Here is a 15306-nt window from a genome sequence, read left to right on the forward strand (position 1 = left end):
CACATTCTAATCCCAGCAAAATGCTTCACAGGCGCTGAGCACAAAATAAATGCTTATTAACTAAACTGACCTAAAATAGTGAAATGTACAAGTAAATTAATCATGCCTTTCCCGGAGGCCTAACAGGATTACAAATTCGGCAAAAATTGACTGCACGGAGATCAATACGTGTCTACTTCAAACTGAATGACGACAAAACTTTGTATGAGATTCTTCTTGGGGGAAAAAATTATTTTTTCATCTCTTATTAAGACTTCTCAGGCCTGTGTGGTATGCGTGCACGTGCACGTGTGTGTGCGCACGCAAGCAAAATCCGGCAAAAGGCATTCCAAGCTTTCTGCCCAGACCATTTAGAAACAGTCATGGCATTAAGGATCGGGAAATTGCTCCTGTTCTGAAAAGCCAAATTTTGATCTGCAGCCTCCCTTCCCTCAAACACTAAACAACCGCCAAAAGTTACATTGCAGGAGATGAAAAAGGCCAATTTGGTTTTAATAGGTCTCATTGCAAAAGCATTAAGGGCTTTTGAAGGCTGGACCTGGGGTCTCCTGGAAGAGAGGAAAGAGGAGACTGAATTTCTCCAGCTCCTTTCCACACTTGGCTTATCTCAATTCGGGGAAATCTTCCTCTTGCTGGATTTGTCACTTACTTTGGTTCCCTTTTTGTCTACCATTCAGAAAAAGGAAAAAATATATATATTGTGTGGGAGGGCATCTCGGGGCATGCTTGTATATCAGGCATTGGGACCTGCCTACAAGGCCTGTGAAAGCCAAGAGCATACCTGAAGGGTCTTGTGAGGAGGGAAGCCTTAGTGGCCACCTTACAGGATCACCAGGGGAAAGGTCACTCCCTTTTCCCACTCCCATCATCCCTCTTTCATGGAAAGATCTGGGCCTTAAGGGACCAGCTCCTCTGCAGAGATTGGCCAGAGGCACAGCTGGAGCTCGACCTACCCGGGGCTTGTCTGGGTCTTCATGCCCCCTGAGCTTGCCCGGGCCACTAACTCAACAGCAACAGGTCCTGACTGCTAACAGACCCACAGTGCGGTCATCCAGTCTCAGGCTGGGGTCTCCAGACCTATTTCCCCCATACATGTGCAGTGATGTGGGAGCCCCAGGCCCCAAAGGGAAAGCTTGGGCAAGAACTTTCTGTCCTTTGTGACGGTCAACCCCAGCCACCAAGTAATTCACACACCCTCGGCCTAGCCCAGGTGATGTTATAAATGACGCCCACGTGTATAAATTAATTTCCACTAGCAAACCCCAAGAGTCAGTAAATGTCACTTCAACTCATGTCGACCCATTTCTTTCTGCCCAGTCCTTCCCTTTGCCGTGCCCCAACCCTGAGAAAATACACCGCACCCCAATTTCCACCTAGTCTTCCTAACTGGGGGTGCTTCTCTCTCTGCCTTCTGGTTCATCCGGAACTGAGGACCCAGAGTGTCCACATCAGGATCGGGGCCCGAAAATTTGCAAGGACTTTTTCAAACCGCCCACAAGGACCAGGAAGAACCCACTAACTTCTCAGCAAATTCTCAACCAACCCTTGCTTTCTCTGGAAGACAGAGCTTTGGGGATTTCAAAGCAGGCTAGGTTTTCTGCCGACTTCCCTACCCCTTCTCTGATCATAAGATGGTCCCTCAGAAGTATTTTATTCCTGGTGGTCGCTGCCAATCACTCAACAATGCTTGTGTTCCAAGATCCAAGGGCATCTGAAAACACTGCTTCACAATCACTGAAAAGGGTCATATCTTTTTTCTTTTTTTTGACACCTCACTCTGCCCTGAATGATTGGATGAGCAAGAAGCCGTGTGTGTGTGTGTGTGTGTGTGTGTACGCATGTGCACATGCGTGGAGGGGTTCACTTATTAACTATCACCTCACATTCCAGGAGTTCCCAAATACAACCAAGAAAACCAGAACAGGCACACTGGTGCCCCCAGTTTTGATGCAGAGAGATTTCTCCCAGTCATACCATGTAAAACCAGTGGCATCAGAAAGACCCCCCCCCAAGAATTTCCCTGGAGTAGTGTCACTCCAGGGAAATTCTTGTCCCAAGTATTGAGATCAAACAGAACCATCATGTCCAAAACTCATTAAATTCTTCTCAGCACTGAGAAGAAAAAACTACTTTTAAATCCTCACAATTGAACGAATCGGCAGGCCACGTAGTCGCGAGTCAGGCTGCTCGAGGAGAGGGCAGGACAAACCAAGCTGAAAGAGTGCCTCAGCACCAAAGTTAGTCCACATTTCCTCCCAAGATGTGACCGTGGCCATATACTTCTGAGTAACTACGGAGATCATTTTCCAGGCATGCAGCATAAAAGCAAGAACCAGTTCTCTTGTGGGTGTCTTTGAAGTCTCCAACTTTCCAAAGATCTTCCATAGCAATGGGTCCCAAATATGCCTTCGCCCAGGGGCTTCCCTGTTTCCCTACACTATTTCCCAACACACCTTGTGTCTCCCAAACCAAAAACAACAGCACCGATAAGTCAGACTGCAACCCAGGAAACCAGAGACGGACAGAAGGAGCAGAATCCTAGGACAAACATTTTGGAGGTAGCCCAAGATTTTCCACAGATCGATCAAAGACGGGAATAAGATGGAAGCTTCTGGTCACATAGTTGATCCTACAAAGTCCAGGGGAAGTAGGGCAAGATGAGTTCGCTGGGCTCGGACCTTTCAAGATGAGAACACGGAAATGTGATTTCCCTCAACGATGTGAGTTTATATGGGAATGTTTATCGGGGAATTTTTTTCTCCCTTTTTGGACAAGTCCATTCCATGGAAGATGTTCCTTCTGGGACATTCACAGAAAGCCAGCGTGTTATTACGAATGCTCAAAGACCTCCGAACTGCTAGATTCAATTGCCTTATGTTTAAAGGGCATTTGGGTCCTTATGATGATGCATCAATCGTGAAAAGATACACACGCAGCTGCTGTAAAGTTCTCTCTGCTCCAGCTTCACAAGGAAGCGGTGATTATGAAATCTCACCAGCTTTCTCAGCTGAGAGAGAAAGACAACGTGGGGTGCTGTGTCTGTGACAAGTCGTGACTCAGGAGGTACCCACAGTGCCATTACAGTGTGGTCAACTATGGGGAACCCCGCCTCGTTCCCTTGGATTTCAAGTCTGGGAGAAACCTGTGGCCATTTCTTCCCTCTGTGCCCTTTTGGGCAACACTATGTTGGGAGCAGAAACTCCACTGACTGTTCAAACCTCGGAGGCTGCTGATTAAAATGCAGGCCAGCATACAAGGCGGGTCTCAGCATCCTATAATAATTACATCCCAAGAAAATGATGCCTTTCAAAAGTCCTCCCCATGCAAGTAAATGAAACTTAACTCTGCTTCTCTATCCTGGTCACAAAGTAAGTTTGGGTGTTTTGCCCCCTATAGTGCACACTCACAGGGTATCATCTCATCCACACTCTGCAAAGCAGCTGATCACCCAGGTGAGGCTGCATGCTGTCCTGTCATCAGAAGATGGCAGGAAATGACCAGGGCCACCTTCATGCAGGGTGACCCATTGAGCGCAATGTGCCAGGATTCCAGAACTATCTTTCTCTTTGGGTCCTGTTCACAATTTCTCGGGGCCCTGGGTGGCTCTGAGCTGGGGACTCTGGCTGAGCTGTTGTTCTGCATCAGGACACAGAGGGTCCCTGCAGACAGGACCGTGACTAATTCAAAAGCCCAGCGTCGTCTCCGCCACATCGTTGGTACAAAAAGATTACAATGAAGGCAAGGAATTTCCATAAATGAGAAGCAGCGTCCACTTCCCACAACTGGTGGGGGTAGGTGGTGTAGGGGGAGTAAAGAAGGGGAGGGGGCACTGATTCAAAGATTCCTCTCCTGGCAGGAAACTGGTGTTAGCTGAATTCAGCCGGAGAGACACCTCCACGCACGCTCACGCACAAAACTCAGCGAGGGGCGACGTGCGTATGCTACTGAAATACTCCAGATCAAAGTCACCCACAGCCCAGGAGGCCTGGGAGGCTGAGATTTCGTAATTAGGATCTTCAAAATCCTCCCTCTATTTTTAGGACTCACGCTCATTCAGTCCTTTACAGAATCAGAACCTGTCAGCTAAGGCCATTGAGACTGAAGGGTGAGATCCTTTCCCTGCTCGCCTTTAGAAAGCAGATTAAGGGTAAACTGGAGGAGTGACTCCAGATTGGATGGAAATACACTTGGCCATGCATATGTATATATGCGGATGCTGGGATGGGGTGAGGGGGAGAGAGGGGGGCTCCTTCACACACTGAACTGCAAGGGGCCCTGCTTTGCCCCCCTGAGATACAGACCCAGAGCTTCCAACCCACCTCAGCTGTACTCTCTCGAGCTGGCCCCAAGACCACTTCATTTGGCTTCAGTGTGTGTGAGAAGGCGAGAAGGCTTGAAAAATTTCCTCCAAATGTCCCTCTTCTCAATCACGCACTCATGTATACATCAACATCTCCACCAAGAGCGATCAAATCCCACACTCAAATCTGTCCACCCAAGATGCGCCTAAATATAGACACCATCCTAAAACAAACACATCCTGGGCAAGTCAGAATCCTGACTTGAGTCAAAATGAGGAGGTTGGGCGATCCTGGCCCCTCCAGCCCAAAGACCTGGGTGGAACAAGCCGTGGGTGGTGAGAAAAGGATAGAAGGTGAACCCACTGGTTGCAGCTCCCCGCCACCTCCTCCAACAAACAGAGGACCCCTCTGGCATGAGAGGATTTGTTGTTTTTATGTTGCGGTGCTCTTGGGAGGCCTGCTTGCTCCCACACACTCCCCAGACATTTGATCCTATTATATAAAGCTACAGCCTTTTAATCTCTAAAAATAACCAAACAGAGGTAAATACGGTATTCCTTACCAAGAGTATTTATCTCCTAAATGCTTTCGGCAAAGCTGATCACTCCCTGGGCAAAGAACACAATCCGACGTCATTGTCATTCAAGTGGAGAGAAACGGGTCACAAGTGATTCTGCTTCATTTTCCAGCATAGAGTGAGTCTAGGAGATCCTGTGAAATCCCAGGGACTCACTCAACTTGGCCCTTCCACAGCGGGAAGAATTTTCCTCCTCTAATTTCACCTGATCCTGCCGGACTATTTATTAAAAATGTATATTTTATATCAGCACAGGGTATCAAGTAACTTCTTGGCAAGAGTGGCCGCATTTTCAAAACCTATTAAGATTCTTTGTGGAAATTTAAATACTTCTGTCAGGCAAACAAAATCACATCAGGAATCATAGAATTTCATTGCTAGAAAGAGAAATTAGATTAACCAACTCTCACAGCTTTCCTAGAAATCTCAATAAACTAGAGGTACATTTCAACAGTTCCTTATTTCCGGTCAGAAGGGGCCTCACAAGAAATCTAAATGAATTTATATCAAAGAAAGCTTTACTTGAGGAAAGCCCTTCAATATACAAAAATTGCATATATATATGAATATATAAATATAGTTTGCATATTAGAAAGCAATGGCTATTCAAAATCAAAACAGTCAGGAAAACTCAGTGGTAGAAAACCATGACAAGTTCAACACTGCCAGGCTTCAGCCCCCTTAAAACATCCTTGTCCTTTATTAATATTTAGTGGAAATGTATGATTGCAGATGTGTGTTAGGTTGGGGTTTTATATCGGGAGGAGGGCAAAGTAGACAGGTTTATTACAGCCATGAAATATTAAACAAGCACCAAGGAACAGTAGTTTGATGTCCTGGGATATCCAGGGAGCAGCCAGACCCAAACGTCAGCTGCACAAAGGCGACCCTATCTGTTTACATTATCCTTTATTAACACCTGCGAAGTTTTGGGTTACATCTTCCGGAGGCGCCAAAGTCACATGAAGGCATGCAACTTGTGCTGGGTAATTTCACAGAGAAACAGGACTGCAAAGCTCTCTGCCTTCCCCCAGACAAGTCCGAAGGAGCCTGAAAAATTCTCTCAGGAAAACAGTGCTTTGCTCTGAGGCTAGGACCTACCCGGCCCCCACCTGCCCCAAGTCTGCCCCAGGTCTACAGAAATCTTGCCTGCCTAGGATTGCACAGTGCTGCTACCGTGTTTTGACTACTGCACTGAGAGAAGCAAGAAATTCCAAAATTTTCTCTGGCATCACTGTCAAACGATCATACTTCCAAAAAGGGCAGGATTGCATGCAGGGTGTGTACCGAGACCGCTCCCATTTCAATGTATGTGAAAGAGTACTTCAAGGCTGCCCTGGGTTTCAAGATAGAGCTACCAGGAGAAAGGAGGTTTGGCAAGGCTAGATGTATTACAGAACACAGTTAATTCAACTTTTGAAAACTGTAAAGGGCAGAAGGAGAGAAAACGTCCTTTTTCCAGCTGAATATGCTTTATGTATCATCTCTCATTATCGCTCCTTCGCTGTGTTGAAATTCTTCCATGGCCACACACCTATTTCAAAGATAGGTGGATGATTGTGCAAACCCTTCAAATTCATGGAATTCTCACCAATTCTACTGATGTTTGAATAGGCCCAAACTCAGGCTGGGTTTTGTTTTGTTTTTTCCTTTCCATGACCTCGCCCCTCCCCCACCGCAACTTCGTACACACAGAGCCTCAAGAGCAGAGGTTAAGTTGCATTATATAAAAGTTGTTGGGTGGGTTGATTAAGAAGTCAAGAGAAGCGCAATCTGGAGAGACTAGCTAGATTTCCTGGTTTAAAAAGTCATCCTCCCAAGTGATGCTGGCCTAGACTTCAGGAGAAAGACAACTTCCCAGTCAAGTTCCCTCCCCTCCAAAGGACATAAGACAATCTGGGCACGTCCCAGTGGCTGCATGCCTTGTGCTGTTCTGAAGACTTATTCGTTCCCTCCAATCCGAGCACGGATCATTTTGTTAAATACCGACTAGTATTTTGTCATTGGAGCGAAGAATTTCAGAAACGGTGTTAATATTTAATCACATTAGTACTGGCATGTTTTACGGCGTGACAAAATAAAATATCATTACAAAAATGGGCTTTGCCTGCAAGGGGGGTATAGGGAAAAAAAATGCTTGCCGGGGCTAGTACCTAGAGAAGGTCTATTCGAAGCCATTGGACACCACTGCTCAAGGCCAATGGGACCAGGAGCATGTTTTTTAAGGAAATGCAGAACGTTTTGCTTTAATTTTTTTTTCTGACTCTATTTCTAAGTGGCACACTTCACTCTGATTTTCAGCCAGAGGACTCAGGGGCCTGTAGAAAGCTCTGTGTACCCATTTAAACAACGTGTGCAGATGGAACTGCAGGGTGTTATCATAATGAAAAGTTTAATCATCCTTATTTACTACCAGCGAGGGAGCAGGATTCAGATGTGGATACCTTATAAAGCCTTAACTAGCAACCCCAAGGCTACGGAAGCTTTGAGTGACCTCAATTCGCTGCTGTATCGAGGAAACTGTCCTTCCCACACCACACAGTAGAAAACAAAGGAGGTCAAGTGGGTGTCCCTACTGGTGCTTATAAAACAGCCAGCCCTGCTGGTCCCTGATGGAAGTCCCTATCGTCCCGCGTGCAGGGGAGGTCTTCCTTGAGCTTACAGGGGAAATCAACCCAAAAGTGACTAGCATCTGTTTCCAAAAAAATATTTTCATTCATCTGACTGTGATGATGACATAAACAAAACACTTCTTTGGTGACATTTCTTCATTCACAGCCTGCATCTTCGTCTCTAAAGGAAGGACTGGAAAGTGGATGGAGAGAGACATCTAAAAATCTCAGTAAAACGGCCCTGTCCACCTAGTCTTCTAAGGCCCTTTAAAAGACTTGAAGGTGAAGTGCTACTGTTTTTCTCTCAATGAATTCTTTATATCAGGGTGTTTTTTTAAAAAACTTTTCTCACCTCATTTTGGTCAGTATGTTCTTAATTACTTGGGGAGGAGGGAGGATCAGGAGGGGAAGGGGGAGGGGCGCCAGGCCAGGCCAGGCCAGGCCAGGTAGAAGTGACAGGGGCTGAGATTTGTGCTAACCAGCTATCGATCCAGCCAGATCGAGATGTTGCGTACAAGAAAATAAAGGGGTGGGGGAAGCCAGCAGGCTGCCATGTCCAACTCCATTTTAAAAAGGGGGGGAAGGGGAGAAGAAGCTGAGGGTCCCAAACTAACCAATTTATGGCCTTGCCTGGGAGAAGCCTGGAGAATGCTGATGCTGGCCGCAGTGTCTGCTGTGCATGCTAAACACCCGGCTTCAAATGAGAGTGCGTCCCGGGCGTCCCGGGCTGGGCAGTAACCGCGGAACAAAGAGAAAAAGCAGAGAGGCCGCATTCATGAATTAGAAAACCTAAGGGGGAAAGCTACCCGGGATGGGCGCCTGGAAAGCCCCAAGTTCTGAACCACCCAACTCCCAGTCCACTCCCCTTTCCTCTCCTCTTGCCTCTTCCAGCCCCCCTGCCATTCTCCTAAAATCTACCCTCACCTTTAATCCGGAGTCAAGACAGGGCAGGAAGTGGGGAGGATGAGGGAAAAGAAGGCAGAGGAGGAAAGAACTGTAAAAGAGGGCAAGAATGGAATTGAGGGGGGACACGTTTTTAAAGACAGGGTTAAATTGCCAGCCACTGGTTCCATGGTGCTTGTCTAGGGAAACCAAGGGAATTCAACTATAGGTACCTGATATTAAGAAGTCATTAGAGATATGTAGATACATAGAGACACACACATATCTATATACACACCTATATATATATACACACACACACACACTTTATATATATTTATATATATATATACATTTTAAAGCTCCATTCAAATAAAATAAATATCTACAGCAGCCCAGTCATCCTTAGGTTAGAAAGAACTGTTATTACTTTAACTGGAAAGGCCTCCAGGCCTGGTAGGGAGGGGTGTTTAGAATGCAAACGAAAGCTGGGACCGGACATCTGTCACCAAAGCCAAGCGAGATATTGACAAACCCAGATCCTTTGTGTCTTAAGAATCTATATCCATATCCGCATACACAAATGATGTCCTGACTGAGTGGTCTGGTCTCTGCCAAGCCAACGCCACCCCAGCACACCCCCTCCCCAGCCCCACCAAATGTCAAGGAGATGCGCCCTGAAAAGGTTCCCCGCCTCCTCCCACCCCCACAGGTCTCCGTTTTTCAATGAAACTCTAATAGTTAAGAAGAGACAAAATAACTATTCATTAGGAACAAATGTCAAATTAGGCGTTGCCTCTGAGTGATGCCGCCAACACCAGGGCTGGTAACTTTTTTTTCTAAAGATGCTGGCACCTAAAAGAACTAGAGCTAGAGGCTGGCTAACCAGGAAAAGGTGGGAGGCATTCACACAACTTCCCAAGTGTCCTGCCGGGGAGGCCTGCACACAGCTTCTAAAAGTGGAAGCAGCCTGAATGTTGGGGGTGGGGAGGGGTCTTGGTGTGAAAGGGAAAGGGCAACTCAGCTAAAACTGGGGGTGTGGGGGAGGCTCAGTGGGGTACTCTACAAGATTCCCAAAGGACTGCCAACTTCGTTTTTACCACCCTGTGGCACTAGAATCTACCTGGCAGCATGTGGGGGGCTTAGAGGGGGTGGAATCTGTCCTCACAGCCCTTGGTGTAAGCAAAGGTGTGAAAACCAACTCTGATTGGGGATAAGGAGGGCCAGTGCCCTACAAACCTCAAGGGACCCCAAGAGGCGGAGGCTAAGGCCTGTACTGGGGATGGGGCGGGTCACCCGGGAAGTAAGAGGAAAACGGGTGCGCATATACCTTCTTTGCTGTTGGGGTTCTGGGGTTTGGCCTTCTCCCAGGGCGCCAATGCCTTGTCGTCGTCTGCGCTGTCCACCAGGGCTTTGTCAGCGGGCATGTACCAGGCAGCGCTGTGCTCTGCCATCAGCGAGTCCAGGTCGATGGTGCTCATGGCGCTCTTGACCGCCTCGGAGCAGCAGCTGCCCAGCTCGCTGTCGCCATTCTGCGCCCCTGAGGCCCCGACGGCGCACTCACCCTTCTTGCCACCCTTCAGGCCCAGAGGCTGGTCCTCGGAGATGCTGAACTGCTGCCTCTGTAGCTGGATCTGCGCCTGAAGGATCTCCAGGGGGTGGATCTCGTCGGGTGGCGGGGCGCCACTGCTGCTCGTCGGGGTGCGGACCTGCTCGAGGCTCGGCGTGCCCGGATGGCCCGGGCCCCCACCGCCGCCGTAGCTGTCAGGGGTCGAGGTAGAGTTAGACATGATGCCCAGGCCGAGCGCGGGCGGGGGCGCCTTCGGTCCGTGCTCCCCGGCGCCTACCCCACGGGGAGGGAGTTTGGGCGAGCCCGTCACCAGGGGACTTCTGCTCGCCTTAACGAGTGCTGGGGGGTTGTCAGAGCTGGACGACACCTCGTCCTCATTGGCGTAGCTGGTGCTCACCTCGTCCGAGGCGAACTCACCCACGTGCGGCGAACTACCTTCCGACTTGGCCCCGCCGTCCAGGGATGCCATGAGGTCCGGTTGATCCCCCAAGAGCAACTCAGCCCCTTTCCCCCACGACGGCGACGTGAGCGCCTTTTCGTGGGGCGTCGGTGCCCCGCGCGTCTCGCCCGCGGAGCTGCCCCCGACGGCTGCGCCTGACGCTTGCTGCTGCCCTGGGCTCACCCCAGGTGCGCCCCCGCTGTCCGGAGCCGCAGAGTACTTGTCAAAGAAGGTGCCAGGGCTCACGTGACCACTGTCCCTTTTTCTGCGACCCCGTCCTCGGCCGCCGCCCCCGGGGACCGACTTGCCGTCATTCCCCGACGTGGATTCCAGGGTGTAGTTGGGGGAGAGGCTGGTGCCGTCCCCCTGGGCGGGCGGGTTGGGCGGCCCTGAGGCTTTGGAGCCGCTGCCACCCGTTCCGGACGGGCCTCCGGGTCCTGGGGCCCCAGGAGCAGTCCCTCCTGGGAAGTAATCCGACCCCGGGTTGCCGGCCACTGCTGTGCCGTCGGTCTCGTTCTGGCTCAGTTTCCTCTTGCCCTCGGGCGGGTTCTTCTTGTTGAAGGTCACGTTGAGGTTGGGGGCCCCGAGGCTGGCGATCATGTTCTGGCAAGCGGTGGAGAGCGCAGCCAGGCAGCTCTGGCCAAACAGGTTGTCCTTGGAGCTGGGCTTGTTGAAGGAGCCCAGCGAGAGCGCACCCAGTTTACTGGCCGAGGTGCGCTGGCTCGGCTGGAAATCAGGCTGCGGCGGGTAAGCACCCCCGCCACTGCCGCCACCGGAGCTGCCACCGCCCCCTCCCGCGCTGGGGGGCGAGTTTACGCCTGGACCGCTGTGCGGCGTGGCCTGCCGGCTCGCCGCTCCAAACGGAAAGCCTTGCTGGCCCCCGAGCGCAGACGTAGAGAAGTCCGGCGGTGGGGGCCGGCGCTCGGAAGCAGCGCTGGGGAGCCCCACGCCGGCCCCGGGGGACTGCAGCTGACCCAGGCCGCCCAGGCTCCCCCCGAACTGCAGGCCCGGTGAGGGCAGCGCGGGCACGTGGCCCTCTCCGGGCATCCTCATCGGATCCTGCAGAGGGCCCCGGAATAGCACCCCTGAGCCAGGCGGAGGAGGGGGCGCCAGGCTGGGGTCGTGCGGGCCACAGTCAGCGGGCAGGCCCGAGCCGCCCATCCTACGGGGCAGCAGGTCTCCGGGCGGCGGGTGCGGACCTGAGAACCACGCGCTCTCTTGTGCCAAATGCGGCGCCTGCTGCTCGAAGGTGCCCAGACGCCCGGCGCCCGTGCTGCCGCCTTCGCGCTCGAAGTTCGGCTGAGCCAAGCCGCCCACCGGGCCGCCGTGCACCAGGCCGCCCTGGCCCACGTCCCCAGGGTGGCCTAGCTGAGCCAGGTTGGGCTGGCGCAGCCGCTGCTGCTGGTTCCGCGACGCCATCTGCTTAATCATGAGGGCCGCGTTTTGGCGCTGCTGCTGTTGCTGCTGCTGTTGCTGTTGCTGCTGCTGCTGCTGCTGCTGCTGTTGCTGCTGCTGCTGCTGCACGGACTGGTGGTCCGGGGTCGGATGCTGCAGGGGCGGCCCGGAAGGGAAGCTGTCGGGCACAGGCGGTGTGAACTCGCCGGGTAGGCCTGGGTAGGCGGAAGGGGAGAGGTGGTTGTCCAGAGCACCGTTGTGCATGCTGCCGTTCCACGAAGCGCAGCGGTCCACTCCCGCGCTGCCCGGGAAGTCGAAGCGCGGCCTCTTGGCCACGTTCATGTAGGGGGGCGCGTCGAAATGCTGCAGCCGCTGGTTGGGCGCCTGCTGCGGAGGAGGATGCTGCATGTTGAAAACGGGCTCGGAATAAGGGTGCATGCTCCTGTTCTCCAGCCGGTGGATGGGGTATTCGAACTGCGCGTGCTGGCTGGGCAGCATAGGGCCTCCGTCCTGCAGGCCGCCGCCGCTGGGCGTGCCCGCCTCGCCCTGCTGGGGCCGCGGGAGCGCAGGCGGGCACGAATTTTGTCGGACTAGAAGCCCGGGTGGCGGCGGCGGCTGCTGTTGTGGCGGCTGCTGCGGGGGCTGCTGCTGAGGGGGTGGCGGGGCCTGTTGGGGAGGCTGCATTAACGGGTGCCTGGAGCCCACTGAGGGCTCCAGACCCACAGGCATCTTTCTGGCCCCACCGAACCTCTCAAAGAACACACCATGCTGCTGTTGCTGCTGCTGCTGCTGCTGCTGCTGCTGGGGCGGCTGCTGCTGCGGCTGCGGCTGCGGCTGCTGCTGTGGTGGCTGGGCATGCATTTTGGACAAGCCCACCATGCCCGCAGCTCTGGGCATGGCCGAGGCGCCCGGGAAAGCGCCCCCGGGAACCTGGCGACCCGCTGCATAATGAGGCAGCTGCCCTTCCGAGTCAGAGGGCGAAAACATGTCAAAATGTCCCGAGGGCGCCTCGCCCGGGTAATTGTATTCCAGCGAGTCGACGGCTCCTGGGTTCGCCACCCTCCGGGGCTCCAGACTGTGGGAATCGGAGCCGCTGGAGGAGGGCAGACCGTGAAAGGAGGCGGCTCGGTTAGGGCTCTGGTCCAGCGGCAGGCATGGGGCCGGCACGGCGTGGCCGGAGGCACCCGAACTGTGGAAGTCCGGGAGGTTCCCCGGTCGCTGGGGGCCGAAGCTCTCAGGCCCCTGGCTCTCCGCCATGTGCTCATAACCCTCGGCGAAGGGCGGCTGGCTGCCCAGGCCGCCGGCTGCGCCGCCGTAGCCCAGCAGGCGACCCCCGTGCAGACATGAGGCTCCCGGGTCCGGGCCGCCGAAGTTGCCCCCAAAGTGGGGGTGATGCTGGTGGGGATGGTGACTTCCCGGGTGGCCGTGGTGAGGCTGCTGGCCGCCAAAGAAGCCGTGCACAGGCTGCGCCTGCAGCCCCCCTGCGTGCAACTCCGAGTGGCCGCGCGCGTGGAAGCCGTAGGGCTCCATGTTCATGCCCAAGATCGGGGGCTCGCCCAGCGCGCTCAAGGCAGGATCCACAGGGCCAGGGGGCCCCCCCGTGTGGAAAGCCGGGGCCTTAAAGTGGGTGTTCATGGTCAGTCCGGTCTCGTTAAAGTTCCTTTCGCCCTGGCCAGCGTTCCTGCTGTTGATCTGGGGCTCGAATTGGTCCAGCCCAAACATACTTGGCGGGGGGCAGAGGGGATCAATAGGGCATGACAGCCTGCTCTCCGCGGTGCGCCTCCGGCCAGCTACTCGTTCCAGCCCAGGATTGGGCGCTCCGCGACGCTCAGCACCGCGGGGGCTCAACGTGCACCTCCACCTCGCCTGATATGAGGGACTTGGGGGTGGGGGGGGTGGATCAGCTCCTCTCCCGAAGCTCGGGCTCTGCCCGGGGAGGGCCTCTCACATCTTACGAGGCCGCGCGGCCTCTAGGAGCCGTGTTGGGGGTCCCATGCCCCGGGCGGTTGTCACAGCCGCGGGTAGGTCTGCGGGGAGGTGACGAAGCCGCGGATGAACAGAGACAAAAAGTTAAGTGGGGGGAAAGGGGAAGGAAGGGGGATGGGAGAGCAGAGCGATCACCTTCTCAAGTCCGACTGGGTCTGTTGGGGAGCCCCAGGACGCCGCCCGCAGCCTCCCGGAGTCCGTGGCAGAGCTGCTAAGGGCAGGGGAGGGAGACCCTTCAAAGCCGCGGCTAGCGCCGGGCACCGACAGAGCGGTCCCTCCCCCCGCCCCCCGGAGTCCCCGCGCCCCGCAGCCGGAGCCTCCACCGAGCACGATCCGCTCGCACAGTCCCCGTAGGCTCCGGGCGAGCGGCTGCTGCTTCTTCAGCGGGTCGGAGGACTGGAGGCTCCGCTCGGCATCGCCGGTGCCGGCCCCCGAGCCGAGGTTGCAGAGGGTCTGGGAGGCGACGGGCGGCGGGCGGCGGGGGTCGGAGCAGAGGGTCGGGGGAAAGGCGCGGCTCCTCTGCTCGACAGCGGGTGCGTTGCGTCCGGCGCGCAGCTTCGCGGCCACGTCCGCCGCCTGCCGCTTCTGTCCTCCGCCGTTGGGTGTCTGAGTTCGCTGGAGTGTCGGCGCACGGTTGCAGGCGCGGGAGGGCAGCAAGGCGAAGGGTTGGGTTGCTCCGAGGCTCCGGTTCTCTGCCTCCGCGCCGAGGTGCTTCGCGAGTCCCTCTCGGACCCGAGGGAGGGGCGGACGCGGGTCGGGGGGCCACGCCAGGCGAGCGAGCCCAGGCGTTCCGGCTGCGCTCTCCGAGCCTGGAATCGGGGGGGCGGGGGCAGCTCTGGGGGGTCTGCGCTCTCCTCTCCCGACTAGCGGGGGTGCTCTGCGTGGGGCGTTCCGAGGGTCTCGGCTCCCCTCTCTGTGTCTGCCTCTCGCCCAGCGCCGGGAGAAGCAGCAACAAGTTTTGCATTTCAGCAATCAATTTCAGCCATTACATTTGCGCCAATCAGCGCCGCCCAAGCTCAGGGCCCGGGGCGGGGCTCGCTCTTAAGGTGGTCCGGGGTCCTGGCTGCCAAGGCCCCAGCCACGAACCCGCACTACCCCGACTCTGGGGTCCCCCGCGCCCGCCTCGCCTCGGGGTCCGGCGTCAGTGCGCTGGGGGCGCGCCCTGGCCTCCGGGCGCAGCGAGCTGGAGAAGGTGCAGGCGACGGAGAATGGCGGGAGCTTGGCTTTGTTCACCCCCTTCCCATTCACACTGTTCCCAACTCCCCACCCCCAACTGGAGCGAGACCCGCCGGGTGGGCAGGGGGCGGGGAGGTGGGCGGTGAGCGGTACGGGGCGTTCAGACAATGAGGTCGCCAGGCAAAGCCCCTGGACTCGCCACGGAAAGTCGCAAAACCCCTGGACTCGACACGGAAAGTGCGCTCCAGCTCCGGGACCAAAGCTCCTCGGTTCTCCACTAGCGGCGCCCAAGTTAGCCGGCCCCGGGATTTTCTTGGAGGGTAAAGCAGACGGGAAACCCCGAAGTTAGGGTTCTCCTCGACAGACCT

At 55.0% G+C, this 15306-nt stretch overlaps 1 protein-coding gene across 3 annotated transcripts in view; it reads right to left on the reverse strand.

The window, feature by feature from the left end:
- MN1 (MN1 proto-oncogene, transcriptional regulator) overlaps window positions 1-14724 on the reverse strand; it is a 157984-nt gene extending 143260 nt beyond the window's left edge. For all 3 annotated transcript variants that reach the window (XR_013522043.1, XM_078337095.1, XM_002806555.5), the window contains exon 1: window positions 9703-14724. Coding sequence is in view for 2 of the 3 variants with exons in the window: in XM_078337095.1 (XP_078193221.1) it covers window positions 9703-13498 (3796 nt within the window). In the remaining variant the exon portion in view is untranslated. The remainder of the gene's footprint in view (window positions 1-9702) is intronic.
- Window positions 14725-15306: the final 582 nt, after the last annotated feature.

Source organism: Callithrix jacchus, chromosome 1 (assembly GCF_049354715.1).
Source record: "Callithrix jacchus isolate 240 chromosome 1, calJac240_pri, whole genome shotgun sequence".
Classification (NCBI taxonomy): Eukaryota; Metazoa; Chordata; class Mammalia; order Primates; family Cebidae; genus Callithrix; species Callithrix jacchus.